At 51.9% G+C, this 15828-nt stretch overlaps 1 protein-coding gene across 4 annotated transcripts; it reads right to left on the bottom strand.

Moving 5' to 3' along the window:
- Window positions 1–414: 414 nt before the first annotated feature.
- On the bottom strand, window positions 415–15498 carry dnajc6 (DnaJ (Hsp40) homolog, subfamily C, member 6). 4 transcript variants are annotated; one of them, XM_029146128.3, is made up of 18 exons: window positions 15068–15497; window positions 12209–12347; window positions 9506–9641; window positions 7297–7346; window positions 7073–7221; window positions 6850–6972; window positions 6324–6457; window positions 6000–6194; window positions 5795–5912; window positions 5481–5560; window positions 5188–5381; window positions 4299–4670; window positions 4136–4204; window positions 3811–3912; window positions 3265–3738; window positions 3045–3193; window positions 2527–2703; window positions 415–2448 (listed from the first exon to the last, which is right to left on the bottom strand). In XM_029146128.3, exons 2-18 carry the CDS (start codon window positions 12219–12221, stop codon window positions 2347–2349), a joined length of 2637 nt encoding a protein of 878 aa, XP_029001961.1. In that variant the 5' UTR covers window positions 12222–12347; window positions 15068–15497; the 3' UTR covers window positions 415–2346. The 4 variants fall into 4 exon arrangements, with proteins under 4 accessions (XP_029001961.1, XP_029001960.1, XP_029001959.1 ...); XM_029146127.3 differs by lacking the exon at window positions 12209–12347 and having other exon boundaries at window positions 15068–15498; XM_029146126.3 differs by lacking the exon at window positions 15068–15497 and having other exon boundaries at window positions 12209–12696.
- Window positions 15499–15828: the final 330 nt, after the last annotated feature.

Here is a 15828-nt window from a genome sequence, read left to right as displayed (position 1 = left end):
TACAAACAAATAATTAAATAAATGTCTGAGTTGTGCCATTTTTTAGCTTTATATTAAGATATTATTCAAGTTTTTCTTTATTTTCATATTAATGCTGTCATTATTACTTTGGTGCCTGCTTCTTAATTCTTTTAATCTTGCAGATCCTTAGTTTTGTAAATGCGCATTTACTTTTATCCTGAATGAATTATCTGATGCTTCTTCTGCTTCTACTCAAGAAGAAATGAGTTCAATTTGTATCAATCACTGTACTGTTTTTCGAGGCTTTTGAGTGGCTCCTGCGTTGTTCGCTGCTGCCCTCTTGCGGTCAACATGAAGAACAGCACTTTCATTTATTCAGTGACAGAATGAACCCAGGCCATAAAAGCAGGTAACGCTTAAGAGCGCAGTGGATAAAGAGACGCACAGACCGGATCAGTTCTGCCCCACTTTAATGTTTCCTGCTCACTAGTCATTGCTGTGCACTGCACTGATTATATTGTATACATCCTGTAATGGAAGCCAGGACTGCAAAGGAAACACATGAAGACTTTTTACACGGTTTAGTAATACTTGAACAGCAGACAGGCAAACACAGTAACATCCAGTACTCTGTATCCAGACCTGATCCCATACGTACCACAACTGCAAACAACACACATCCACTGACTACAATAGAGAAGTGAGCGTTTCTAACATAGCTGAGAGATCGCAATTAGAGGATTCAGTCAGCGAAGGAGCGAACTGGGTCAGTCCACACATACTGTAGGTCCTTAGTGAATATATAGCACAGAGGAGCAGTCTGTGCCACGCACCTCCAGTGGCTGGAAAATCACCACCAAAGAAAGCAGTGGCCCCCGGATCAGAGGCGAGTCTGTTCAGAAGGAGACCTCTGTGAGTGGAGACATTTTTCTGCTGTCTGCTTTGACTCATCCAGGTTCACAAAAAAAGGAGAAGACCAGTTTTCTCTTTCCAGTGGCCGGCGTTCATTCAAACTCCTGAGCAGATGAGCAAACGGAACGTACAGTGAAAATGGAAGAGCTGCCTCTAAAGACAGAGGAACGGCGTCAAATACAGAAGCTTAAATCAACAGTTAAACACATGAAGCATTTCACACACGTTCTTATTGGTTTGGTTCAGCACCTACATGACACAGTAGAGCTCCACTTGTAACACGAAGCTGAAACGTGACGTTTTATGAGAATTGCTTTTGTTGGTGGCTGAGATTGAAGTTCATAGTCCATATAATGATGAAGTTACACAGACTGAGTTTGTTTATGGTTTTTACTACATGCAACAGATACGACACGCGAACGCTCTGATATCACTTCTCTGATACGATAAATAAAAGTGTTAATGAAATGTCTCACAAATGTAAACAAAATGAAATCAAGTAATACAAGGAACTGGAAAATGGCATCGGGTGAGTGTGGGATGACGCGAGTGGTGTCAGCGGTTTGAGTTGTGTAGCGGTGTCGCACAGACATGCACAGCAGCCACTCACATGACTGTAGGATCAATTAGCATGTAGCCGCCGCCCAGTATAAAAATATTGCAGAATATAAAAGGCTCCACACACAAACCTTACACGTCTCCTTCACACTCGCTCCACGTGACGCGAAACATGTAAAATGAATGAACCAATGAATAATAGCGGCCTCCGTTTGCAGCCGCTCGGCGTCGAGTTGTCGGTTTGTGCTGTATGAACGCGTGAGGCCTCGAGGTGCTTCATGTGCATGTGCTGAGCGTAAAACGGCTGACGTTTGGATGTCAGGAATGTAGACGTCAGTAATGTAATTAAATGCTAACCTGCAAACACAGCTTTTATGCTCTTTCCAAATCCTGCAACTGCTGAGTCACACTCCAACTGAAATCTGTGTCACTTTCACTCTGTTTTCTGACAAACTTCTAGTTCCTCTTTTTGCTAACTTTTTTTTAATGTAGGAGAAAACAATGCACTACACAAACTAAAGTAAAGACCAAGGTCTTTGGGCAAAAGGGGCGTGGCTGCTGTTAAATGCTTGTTGTGCAGGTGATTTTGCCGCTGAGCCTCTAGTCGCAGGCTCATCTCTCCTCATGGTTTCCTCACGTATTACTGCGTGTCCTCCGTCCTGTGCATCCAGTACTCATCCCGGCCACTCTGCTTTGAACGGTGGGATAAATCGGGGCCACGCACACTGAAGAAGGAGCCGCCATGTTGCACCAGACACAGTAGGTAGATGTCAGGAATCATTGGTTCGGCCGCGGTTAGTTGTGTGCGTGTGGCGTGAGGAGACGAACAGATGTTGAAGGTCGGAGGTGTCCAGCCCAGGTTTGATGACAAAATCAGCAGGTCCTGTCTTCATTCGCGTCCACTCGCTTCACTTCTCAGTACAGGGGCTTTGGTCCTTGGCTTTCGAATTCTGACCAGGCATCGTTTAGTTCCATGAAGATCATCTTGGCGTATTGTTCGTACGGTTGTCCGGTGGCCTGTGAGGGAGGGGCACAGAGCACAGCTGAGCTGAAGCCGCAGCGGGTGGACCGCGGGCACGTGCGGCGGCGCCTCACCTTGTCCGGGTGCACCACCAGGACCGCCCTGCGGTACACCTTCTTCACCTGCTCCGGGGTCACCAGGTCGGCCATGCCCACGGGCCTCCAGCGCGTCTCCCCCTCCCACAGCACGGTGTGCATGGTGGAGAGCAGGGCGCGGATGTTGCGCTCCTTGCCCTCGATCCAGTCCAGAATCTGGGAAACAAGCAGAAGTGTGTGCAGTTATTTTGGCCCCGGTGAAATGTTTTTAAAGGCGTAATTAGAGGGACATGGGAGAGCCACAGTACACTGGCTGCCTAATTAATCCTGTCATAAACAAAGGAGAGGCTCCAGCAGCCAAAGGTTTCGCACATCCCACTTTTGGGAAAGACTGAATTGCTTCTATTGTGCTCAAGTGAATAAACAGCATTTAATGTGTAATGATGAGCAACTCTATCCAGATGTAATCAGAACCTTGTGATGTACAGTATCTCAGGCCCTCAAGACAAATATGAACAACTAACTAGTGATTGTTTTCATGATGATTTCATTCTTGCCTTTAGTTTCTCAGGGTCCATCTCTTTGGCCATTTCCTCCTTCCTCATCTCGGCGATCGTCCTGGGCCCCTTCCTCTCTTTGGTCCCGGCAAAGCCCTGACCCGACAGCAGGTCATCGAAGTTGGCGTCGGAGGCTCTGGGTTTGGAACCTGCCGGAGACGGATCAAACACTCACACTCCGACCTGCCCGTCACCCTGGGACTAGCTGCAGCTAGCTTACCCGCGCTGGCCTGCGCCTTCCCGCCGCCGCCCGGCGAGCCGCCGCCCATGGCGGAGAAGCTGACGTTGTAGTTGGGCCGGTTCTGGGGCGACGTGTGCGGCATGGCGCCGTGGCTGGGACTGGGCTTGGGCTGCGGCGCCGGGGCCTGTCCCTGGGCCTGCCACCCCCCGCCGCCCCCGCCGCCCGCCTGCCACGCCGGGAAGGCGGCGCCCGCGTGCGGCGGCTGCCAGGCGCCGGCGTGCTGCGGGGACGGGGGCGGCCGTGACGGAGACCCCATGGCGGGGAAGGAGGGGGGGGCGCCGGTCGGGGTGGTGGGTTTGCTGGAGAAGCCGGAGCCGCCGAAGCTCCCGCCCAGGTTCCCGATGTCCGCGAACGGGTCCAGCGTGTTGGGCTTGGTTTGGTGGGTGGGAGTGCTGTGGACGGAGCCCGTGGGGCTCGTGGTGGCCGACCTACTGCCCACGCCGAAGCCTCCGGCTGGAAGAAGAAGACCGCCTCAGTTCCTCCAAAATAAAAGACCTGCACCTGTTTGTGGCCTTATTGTTCTACCTGTGTTTGTGGTCGCGGGTCTGTTCCAGTCCCATCCTCCCATCGCATTTTGCTGCTGAATGTTGACTGTTGGGGTGGAGGGTGGGATGGGGGAGCTCCGACCTGCACAGAAAGGTTTCAGAATGGACCTACAGCATCACACCAGTGTAGACCTTCATGCAAGCTCATCAAAGGCTCATTGAAAGGCTGTAGAACCTGCGTTTCACTGTTTTATCATTTCCACACCGCTCTGAGGCCGAGTGCAGCCTCACCCAGGCTCCAGGCTGCAGTGTGGGTGATGGCGAGCGGGCAGCATGCAGAAAAGGTTCTGGCTGCTCCACATTACCTGGTCCGAGGAAGGAGCCCATAATGTCCTGGGTTGTAGGCATCGGACCCGCTCCAAAAGGATCAAATGCTGACAGGAAACAAAGCCACAGGACTGTAACTGTCTTGTTCTGAACTGTGTCCAACCACCGTGACGGTGATGGGGGCGGAGCCTGCGGTCTCACCTGGTGGTGCGGGGGAGGGGCACGGCGAGGCGTTGCTGGGGGCGGCTTTGTGGGGCGTGGACTGGGCGGATGAAGACCCGCTGGCTGGCTGAGGCGGCGCCCCGAACAGGTCGCCTAAGAGATCAGTGGCCGCCGCCGCCGCAGAGGAGGCCTGCGACGATGGGCAGCGCCGGGCGGTGTCGTCCCCGCCCAGACCCAGCAGGTCCACCTCCTCGGCGGGCGCCGCGGGCCTCGCCGCGGGCGGCGGAGGCTTCGGGGGCGCCGCGTTGGTGCCGCTCGACTGGCCCGACAGAGACAGCATCTCGTCGTCGGAGGCCTCGCTCTCCTCACCGTGGCCTTTATTGTCTGCTCCTGCGTGAGAGCGGCTCGGCTCTGCAGGAGGAAACAGGAGGAGCAGGAGGCAGAGGTGAGTAGATGGAGACAAAGGTCAGAGGTCACTAAGGTCACTACTACCAGCAACAGCTGTTCACCCAAAAGGACACTACTGAATTAGATGCAAGGATCACACTCACTACAGAGCTGAACTGCATAACTAGAGAGGGTTTAGTTCAATTCAATCATTGTTTTAATTGTTTTTATTGTGCTATTTATCCTTATCTGAGGATGAATTGAACCAAACCCTGCTGATTTTCTCTTCTCTTGTCTTACCCTCCAGATCCAAACCCTCCATCTCGTCTTGTAGGGACACAAACACGGGTCACATTAGTTCAGTTGTGTGTGAACGTGTGCACATGCAACAAGCGACGGTGTGAGTTAAAGTTATACAAGGCAGAACCGGTTTAAATGATTAAACAGACAGACTAATTATTACAGAATGATCACGGGTTTGTCTTAAATTGCACGCGTCTACAGGGTCCTGTAAGTCATGGATCAGGTTTCCTTCCAGTACCAGCAATAGCCAGAGCGTCCTGATGCTCCTGGTGGCAGGAGAACAGCACGTTGGGGCTGAGGTCTTTGCAGGGGAACTGCTCCCACGGCGGCGTCAGGTCCTTCTGTTTGTCCGTGCCCTCCACCTCCACATCCACCATCACGTGAAACAGCTGGGGGTACTTCTCCGGAGAGTCGCACGCGTCCAGCTCCGGTCTGGAAAAGGAAATAGAAGCAGAAGTTCAATTTCAATTTGATTTTCAATTGTTTCTTTTAAATTTTGGTTATGATATTAAAAAGAGCAAACGTTCTCACTTGTTAAACTTTAGTATGGTCGTTCCAGGAGCAATGAAGCCCGTGTGGAATTGGATCTGGAACATTTGGGTGTTGGACACCTAACGAGAGCGGAGCGTAACTAAATCTGGACCTCGACAGTTTATCACACAAGATCATAACAGTGAAACGGAGCCGGCTGCAGATCACTGCATCATTTTCATCTACGAACGCGAATGATGACCAAAACAAGAGAAACTATGAGGCTGTGTGTGCGCCGTAAAGCGAATATACCCCAGAATATGGGCTTTGAAAGTGACGCTGAAGCTGCTGGACTAGTGAAACATAGCGGCTACCTTGGCCTGCAGACGCCCCCCGATGGTGGATCTCATGTGGTAGACAGACACCACAACGTCTCCTTGCACGCTGGCACCCAGCTGGAACGCCACCTTCCCCTCCTGCAGCCTGTGCTCTCTGAGGGGACGCAAACAGGCGCATGGAGCAGAAGGTTCTGTGCAGCACACGCTAGGCCGCTCAGAGCAGCTCGGGAGCAGCGCTCACCTCATCCTCTCGTACTCCTGGGCCGTGGTGAAGATCTTGGTCTCGCCGATGAGGACGTCGCAGAACGGCCGGCAGCCGCTGCGCTGCTTGTTGAAGCAGGGGACGGGGCTCATGGTGAGGGACTTGATGAGCAGGGGCTTGGAGTGGGGCAGGCTGGGTTTCTCTGACACCATGCTGCACACATAACCTATGTACCTGCACACGGCGGGAATGGACCATTACAAAGTCATCATTAATGGGCTTTGTGCTCGCTAAGCTCACATTAAAGATGCAAATGATGCTTCAAAGAGGTCTGAAGCTTCAGCAAACACTTTAAGGCCCAACCTGCGGTGCGAGGGCCAGAGGCCCGAACCCGGTCTCTTGGCGCTGAGGAGCTGCATGGCGGGAACTGGGTTGTTGAAGAGGTGGCAGAAGCAGAACATGGCACAGACCAGAACACCGGAAGGAGCACGGCCGTCCTGAGGACACGCAATGAGACAGGCGGTCGTCGAGCTGCGTTCACGAAACCTCCGTCGGCGTCTGTTAAGCTCAGACGCTTATTATTGTTTTATTTAATCTCTTTTCTCTTTTCTCGGGCTACAAAGAAACAGTTCAACAGAAGATCAGTCTCTATTTGCTTGAGATGCAAGAAGGGGCTTTTCCCCAGTCAAACTTGGCAAAAACATTTCCATCACATGCCAGTGCGCCGTTCAGCTGAACAGCATCCGACAGGGGGAAGTTTCCACAGAGAGGGGGCTCTGAGCGGCCTGAGGAGTGGGTCGGGCAGCCCTCAAATGTGGGCCATGGAGCAAAGACAGCACGAAACCCAAAAAAGACAAGTGCACGACCGAAGGGGAGTCCAAACGCTTACCGAGCAGGTTATGACACACACGTTCTTGGGATTCTGCTTGAGCCAGTTGTGCATGTTCTTGCACACAGCAAAGAGGTTGTGGAGGCTGGGAGCCTGGCGAGACGGCCAGTTGCACTCGGAAACCTGGACACGAGGGACAGGGTCCAGGTTAACTCTCAGTGAACGGCGGGTTTCCCTCCAGCTCTCGCCCCAGTGCTCGAACCCCCAGGTCGGCTGCACTCACCCTGTTGGAGAACTTGGCTCCGCGGTAGTTGCGCTGAGACAGGTTGAAGACGGTGTAGTGGTCGGCGTGGCGGCTGTCGAGGAAGGAGCGGATGTCCTCCACGTGGTTCTGGTAGCCGATCTGAACCGACTCAGCCGGGTAGGTCATCACTGCCGAACAAGAGCCACGGGTCACACGCGCTTAGACTCCTCATAAAAGCATTAAACGGGCACAGAGGTATTTACCGATGATCCGGGACGTGATGTAAGCAATGTCCAGCTCCCCTTTAGTGTACCTGGAACAGACGACATCACACACAAGAAGCTGAGTGACGCTGCAGGCTGTCACATGACCAAGTCTTCACCAAACAGGCCTCAGAGCAGGATTTCTGCTGGCTTCTGTCTGGGGCTGCGCCTCCAGGTCGGCCCAACGGGCTCAACCTCCCTGGATCAAAGGATTCTCCCTCTGACCGACCAACCGGACCCGTTCCACACGGAGGTGTTCTGTTGCAGCAGCTGGAGCATCTGCCGCATGGTCAGACCCCATCAGCCAGCTGACGTGCAGCGCACAGAGCCACAGCACGGCTGGCCGGTGCCAGGCTCCTCTGTGTGGTCATGTGACATGTGATCATGTGACACGTGGCTACGTTGCTTAAATGCTCCTCAGCTCGTCTTTACAGTCAGTGGCCGTGATCAGTTACGCTGCTGAGGTCAGGTGTTGAAGCTGCACCCACCACACTGAGGGAAGCAGCCACAACCACTTTAAGTCACTACAGGATACACACACACACAACACACACACACACACATGCACGCATGCAAGCACACATACATGCATGCACACACACACACACACACAAACACACACACACACACACACACACACAAACATACACACACATGCACACACACACGCACGCTCACCTGCACACATGCACGCATGCACGCACACATGCACGCATGCACACACACACAAACACACACACACACAAACACACACACACACACATATGCACACACACACACGCACGCACACACACATGCACACATGCACACATGCACACACACTGTGAAAGTGGGCTACATCCCGATGGATATTTGATTCAGGCTGTCGACTTTCCCCTCCATCCAAAATTCTTTACCTTAAACTGAACTTTTGTGAAGCAAATCACCAAATTAACAGTCAACTAAAATGTTCTCTTCTATTTGTTCCCTCCTCGTTTGGTTCAGTTTGCCTGAACCCTTCTGATCCACATATCCTTTCTTCCTCGGTGAAAACCAGAGGAACAGGAGAGAGAGAGGAGGAAATGCTGCGTTGTTGGGGGGACGGTGCTGGTCCGGAACAAGGCCACTGTGTCTTTCACAAAACCGGATCAGCGGTTCCGAGCCCGTCAGCGCTGTGTTTCTCACACGCAGAGGAATCAATGCGTGCGATGGAGGCGAAGCAACCGAGCCAAGCGACGTAGTTCAGAGCAAGACTGAGCATTTACCTCAACGGAGGCTCAGTGGCAGCAGCTCTCGCCTCAGTGCAGTTCACACTCTTTGCTGGTTTAAATGCAGCCATAAAAGGGCCTCATAGCTACTTTCAGGCCTTTGGGAACCGAAACAAACCCAACATCATAAACCTTTGCACCTGATTAAAGAGCACACACCTATTCCTTCAGGGCTATATGAGCTAGCTCTTAGCATCTGGTGCCTGTTGTTGTGCTGCTCACACAAAGCCAGCACCTGTTACTTGGGCCATAGGTCCAGTTTCTGGCTCTGGTTTTACGTCACTCGCTGCTACTCTACATTTGAAATGAGAATGGTGCCGTTTAGTCAAGTTGTTTTTTTTTAGAAAATGAGTGACATTTTTGCTAAACTGCATCCATGCAAATGCACAATTAACGTAATTCCCAATTAACAGCAGTGAGTATTAGCATAATCTGACAATAAGTGAGCTTTTGACCTGATTGCTACACTCGTCAGGTCCCACCGCCTCCAGGTCCCAACCAGCCGTTCACACCAACACACCGAAGGCCCCACTGAAATGAATCCTTCTGTATCAGCGGTGCTCTGGCCGTTTGGCACAATGGGCCACCATAAATAATTCAGGCCGGGGAGCAGCCGCAGACGGCAGAGAGAGAGAGAGGGGGGGGGGGGGGGGGCATGAGAGGCGAGGGGCAGCGGTAAACACGGGGGAACGCCGGGACAGCTCACGAAGATGTGAGCAGCAGAGAGGAATAATCAGCATCAAAGCTGCTGAGTCAGCAGCGAGAGGGGGCAATGTGTGCCTGACAATACAGAGGCCCCTTTGTGCTGCCCCGTGCAGATGCCTGAGCATAAACACTGGGGCGGGAGGGCGGGTGGTGCCAGACTCCGCTGCCTCCTCCTTCCTCACTGCTCCTCTGGACACCGCTGTTAAAACAGGTTTATCATCATCATCATCGTGGTGTCTGGACACCAGCTCACTTACGTGGCGACCTGATGCATGACCTTGGTGGAGGTGTCCTTCAGGGTGTCCTTCAGGTTGTCCTTGAAGTTGCTGAAGAACTTCCCGGCTCCTCCCTTCACCATGTCCAGCAGCCCTCCACCATAGCCGGCGTCCATGTCTGCGGGTGACACCAGCCAATCAGACACTGGACAACGAGAATGACATCACCTGGAGCTGTCACGTCTGAGTCAGAGCCGCTGAGCTGAGCTGAGCTGAGCTTTCTACACCACCTTCATGAACATGTGGGTGATTGGGGCTTTGCTCAGATTTGAACCTGAGGCAGACGGAATCTGTCTGTTGAACCTCTGGCTGGAACTGCTTCCTCTGCTGTGCATCGCTCCATCACAAGCTTCTATTCTTAAACCCACCGCTCGTTTCTACTTCCCTGTGCTGCTCCTTCATCCGCGCGAGTTAAAGACGATTCCTCCAAATTTAGACGTTTCATCCTTGACTGGATGAGACCTGAAATGTGTGGCAGGGATTTATTTTGCTGCCGAGGAATAAAAACATCTGCTTGTTGAACTCAAGCTGAGCAGCTTATGATCCAAAGCTTATCTGCATACTTGGTGCGGCGCTGCAGACTTCTTGTGCGAAGCTAAGCTAACTAGCTGCAGGTCCCATTTAATGTACCGAAACACAGACTTTCCACAGGAAACAGAGACAGAACTGCTCAGCATGACTGAGGCTCCTGCCTCCTTCAGACGACACTAATTGTTGGTTTATTTTTAACTTCGGTACTTATTTCGCTGTCAGTGAGTGCGACGGGCGTGATTATCAGGAGAGCCAGGCTCCACCTTGAGCATGGTGAGCCAAGCGATCCCAGCCTGGATCTGCCAAACATGTCATGATACCTGCGCAGATGTGGTGATGAGGGACAACTCTGCTTCTCCCAACAGACACAGCTGCTCCACAAAAACGGGGCCGAGACAATGGCTCAGCCCCTGTCTACCAATAAAACCACAGAGGGAGGAGGAGGGGGAGGCCGCTCCAGTTCCGTCCTCCTCCTACAACCTTAGTACCCAGCACATGCATCAGTATGAATGACACCCTTGGAGCGCTGCTGGACCTGATTGAGTGGCATCAGCCCACGCTCCAACCTAACCCGCGTATGCATGATGATGATGATGATGATGATGATGATGATGACGATGATGATGATGATGAAGTGAGGGCCTAATTGTCTCCTGTGGAGTCTTACGCTGGCACAGCTCACAACTTCAGTGATTCTGTCCCAGTAAGTCATGACAGCGTGACAGCGACATACCAAGGCAATGACACCGAACCTGACCGTCATTCAGCCACGACTCATTTTACTATTTACACACATGCTTTTGTGACTCACGACAAAAACAAATACGTGACCTCCCACTGGGATGAGAAGCACTTGCAGAGTTGAACTGCGCGCGTCAGCCCTTTGTTTGTTTACTACGTCCATCTCATTTTGCCGTAATGGATTCGTGGCTGACCTGTCCGTTGCTTTGCATCCACTGTGAACGCGCGTCCGTTCCCTTCCTGTTTGTCTATTAACCAGTCTGCGTGCCTCTGTGTCTGCAGCCAGATGGATGTGGGAGTGTGCAGGCTGCTAAGCCAGCTACAGTGACAGAGTCTGCTAATACTGACACCAGGGGAGGCTCAGATGCAGCCTCCATGGGAGACCAGAGAGAGGAAGAGGGAGCGGGACGTCCAGGCAGGTGGACGCTCTGTTCAGATGTCTCTCCCATCGATAGCTTCGTTTTTGTGAATGGGACACAAACACAGGAAGACCAACGTGCACGTTAAACGCACACTCCGTAAGGCGTGCCTCACACACAGGCATCTGACACGCCACCCCCTTCCACGTCCCACTTCCTCTCCCCCGACGCCTACCCCTCCCTCTCTCCTCACCCGGCTTCTTTTGTTTCACACAAGTGTTCATCCCATGAGCTCGACTGCCTGCACAGACCGCTGCAGTGAGACACACACAGGGTGGAAACAGGAATGAGCGATTGCTACCGTTTCTAAAAGGTGTGTACTCAACCCAAACTGGGCTCAACTAAATCTGGACCATGACACATTACATGATGCGTGAAAGCTAACACTGGCAGGTATTATATAGGGGGGTGCATGTTGTCATTATGAATCTGTGGATGAAACCAAAATACATCAAACATGTTGAACTGACAATAAATGCATTATAGTCTGTCTGTAAGCAATGAAAGCTCATTTAAGGCCTGTTCACTTTCTAAAAGTGAGCCTCAGTTTAGCTTCTCTCACAACTGCTGTCTGCAAATATATGTCGTTTAGAAAGTGTAAAAATTGATTTTTTTTATGAATTTTAACTTTTTCTCAAAAGAACTCCATAAATCCTCACCATTCCTCAAAATCCTTTAACCGTGTAACAAATATTTAATAAATTGTACATACACGCTGGTATTAGTTTCCCTGCAGCAACATAGCACAGCTTAAAACCTCGAGCATAAAACGGGATTAGGCTTCATTTTCAGATGGGCCGTGTCGGCATGCGTGGCTCAGGTGGGGTCTGCGGGGGGCTTCCAGCGGGCGCGTGGCACCATTTAGCCATCCTGCAGCCTCGCGCCACACCAACGCGGCACAAGGCCGCCGTCCCACAGCCTTCAGCCACCGCATCCCGCTCGCGCGCCATCCACGGCCGCCATCCGGGTGACCGGCGGCTTCACGGGCGCTCACCTGCGCTGTCCATGGTGCTGCAGTCCTCCTCCCTCAGCGGGCCCGCCTTTGATCCGAGGGTGGCCGCTACGGAGCCTCCGAGCGCGCCGCCGCCGCCGCCTCTGCCGACGCTGAAGCTGTCTCCGCCGCTATCGACCAACTGCAAAGATTCATAGCCATCGTAACTGGTCTTCTTCTTGTAAGCCCCCAGCAAGCTCATTACCGACGGACGCGGAGGCGAAGATTCGAGACAAAAGGAGCCGGGGAGACGTGGATGGCCGCGCCGTCGCCGTCGCCGTCGCCGCCGTCCTGCTGCTACTGCTGCTGCCGAGTGCGCCGCATGTCCGAGGAGAGGACGACGGGTCTCCTCCGCTTTCAGTGGCGAGAAACGATCTGCCGGGTGGTCGCTCTCCCTCCCTCTCTCTCTCCCCCTCTCTCCCTGCTGCTTATCAGCACTGCATTTTACTACGATGACGCTGCTGCTGCTGCTGCTGCTGCATCTCCCGACTAAGGAAAATCCACCCAACAGAGAGTCGTCTAATGTTTGCTGCATCTATAATTCACATGCTCTAATGGGGAGCCGGTGCGTGAAAACCAACATACATATTGGCATGTTCCTCATTACTGACCTGTATACCCCCAGGTAAATGATGGTTGTATAACAGTACTGATATTAATATAATACAGAGTCTAAGGTTTTCCTAATTGCCTCTTGTAAAGGAGTGGGAGCTCATTTTAGTGAATGGTCCAGGATGTCCTCCCTAATGGCTACGTTCATTTTATACAATACAGATTTTAATAAAAAGGACATTTTGGATTCATTTAAAAAACTCCTGTGACTGTGTGTTTCTCCCTTGGGCGTAAATGAGAAGCAGATTAGAGGCCAGTAATAGAGGAAATAAGTCATTTGTGTCCCGTGCTAAAAAGGCACCACTGGTCTCTGGTATAATACACCACAGAAATAAGACGAGCGCTGTTTCTTGCAGGGCAGCAGCGCCATTGACAGGAAAAGGGAGCTCATTCAGCATCAGGGAAAATATCCCAGTCTCTGTTTCACTAACAGCCCTGAGTGTTAATAGGATCATTGTAGCATCATTAATATCCAACCAATTTGTAATTCTAGCTCCAAATTGAAGAATTCTAAATGCAGTTTCTGTGCTGTGACCCAGGGTCCACGCAGGCCGGAGCACTGGCCCCGGTGCCATGCTTCCTTCCTTGGCCTGCTCCCCTGGCAACGGAAGCCGTGCATGGTTCTGAAAAGAGGACATGAGCCTGGGAAACTGTTTTTTGGAGCGCAGACGGGAGCCCAGAGCGCAGCGGGAACGGAATGTCCGACAGGGTGGAACGGTACCCGCACAACCGGATGCACAGTGTTGTGCGGGCGCTTCCTGTCCGCGCGTCCCGGCGTTTTCAGCGTGTTTGCAGGACGGCAGGTGCAGCTGACGCATCGGACCGTCAGACGGAGATTTTCACACATAAACGAGCCCAACACAGGAACACACTTGGTGCTTTGTGCACAAACTGAGTCCATCAGAAGAAGATGCAACTCTGAGGACGGTAAGATTTTTACAAACGTCAAGTCTTTCCCACAGTTTGTGAGTCATGTTAGGCCTTAAAACAGCACTGTGTATAACTTAACCATGTTTATTTAGGACCTGAACCTTTGTAGTAATTTGAATCTAAATGCACTACTGTGACTCCTCGTGTGCTCAACATTACAGCACGTACACCGCTCTAAAGGCCTCTCATCAAGGAGGAAGCTGTTACACATGTTTCACTGGTTTAACCATCATCATCAAGGATTAATGATTATCCTCATAACACTTTAAGACAGTCCGGGAATCCGCTGCATCAGCTGTAGGGCCTACTGGACCAAACAGGCTTGAACCATCACCTCCTTCACATCCTGTGATTGTAAAATGATAGTCTTGTACGCTAAAATTTGCTAAAGTTTACAGTAACAAACCACATCTAATAGTAAAAACTTCATCAACAGCATCAAACATAAGTGCTTGTATTACATGCATGTTTGCTCTGAACACACTAAACCTCAGTACTCGGGAGCAAACTGTGACTCACTGATCACAACATGAAACCACACCAAGCTGCGTTGGGCTCGTCATGTGACGCGCGTGACGCCCCTGTGACGTGGCGGCGCGCTATTGGTCAGCGCAGGCCAGGCGCTGCGCTCTCAACACAATCAGCTCGGGGTGAAGATGAAGATGGTGAATGTGATTAGGCTGATGATGAAGATAAAAGAATCCTCGCGCTCGAACGCACCGTGAGAAACGACGCTTTAGCAGTCGTCCACCTCCAAAGCGTCGGCAACTTTGAACGCGGCTCATGAAGCGCGCGCGCCTTTAAACGTGTCCTCAGATGTCGTTACCGAAATCATCGCAGTCAGATGACAGAGGGATTCTACAGAAATCCAAGTAGCAACCTTCGAACCGAACCGTGTCATTTAGAGGAAGAATAAATGAACAACTCCGGTGCAGTAATTATAAGACGTGTCATGCATTCTTTGCGCGAACAGCAATCCTAAAAATGACAACTTTGATAAAAATAACCTAAACGGTGATGTCATTCGTGCCGCTCGTGTGCGCGCAGAGGCCTCGAACGCAGAGACAATTTCAGGTGGATTTGTCTTCTGTGAGATGACAAGATAATTATTTCTGCTGGGAAAATTGCACGCTCCTGACATCGCCTCTACCCATCGACAGGAGACGCACCGCGCGCGGGGAAGCGCATTCCCAGTGCGCCTTCACATTATGTAACATCCACACGCAAATAATCCCGATGCTCTCTTCTTGCTTTGCTGCAAAATCATGCCCACGAATCGCATCGAACGGGTCCACGCGCACATCTTGCAGATGGTTTTACCTTCCAGCGCGCTTCCTTTCATTCTCCCGGGAGCGCCGTCTCGTGCCGTGGTGGTGATGCGCTTTGAACCCCGGCTCCGCGCACGGACGCGGACCTTTGATTTGTCATTCGCTGTCTGTCAAAGGTCAAAGCGTTGAGGGTCCCGCAGGGTGGGACGCGCTGTCCGGTCGCGGAGGAATTCCCCGGCAGCTCCGAGTCGAGCGGGCCGTCGGTGCACAGAGGCAGCTGCAGGCTCAGGTGTGATCATATAGGTAAACACATTTTGTCATATGAGTAACCGCGATGGCGATTGGTAGATGCGTAAAAGATGTGGATAGACGTAAGCGGGCCCACAGCAGGTGGCGTGGCTGTTCGTGGATCTGTACAGTAGAAAGTGCGCCGCTCAGCGCATCCTGTCCGAGCTGTCAGAGTGGCCGAGACAAGCTCGGAAAACCCGGAGTGGATTCCGGAACCGGGAACGAATGCAACGTCCCGCTGTGACAAGGTGCAAGAAGCGGTTTACCTAAAAAAACATAGGTGCAATATTTAAAAAAAATGTACTCTACAATGAATGCCAGAATTACGTGTGTGAGGAGTCAGTATCTAGGTCGTAGCACACGGTTGAGTACCGGTTCCCCACAGCAGGGGGCCTCATAACGACAACAATGACTTACTAATGTGTCAACACAAGCACAACAACTTGAATTCAGGCTTCTGAGCAGCGACAGCGATGCTAAAAAGCCGCCGTTCAACTCCGTGTTTGCAGAACAGGAGGCGCAAAC

The sequence above is a fragment of the Betta splendens genome, chromosome 4 (genome assembly GCF_900634795.4).
Source record: "Betta splendens chromosome 4, fBetSpl5.4, whole genome shotgun sequence".
Taxonomy (NCBI): domain Eukaryota; kingdom Metazoa; phylum Chordata; class Actinopteri; order Anabantiformes; family Osphronemidae; genus Betta; species Betta splendens.
The sequence above is the reverse complement of the archived record's forward strand: the minus strand, read 5'-3'. Positions and strand labels throughout refer to the sequence as shown.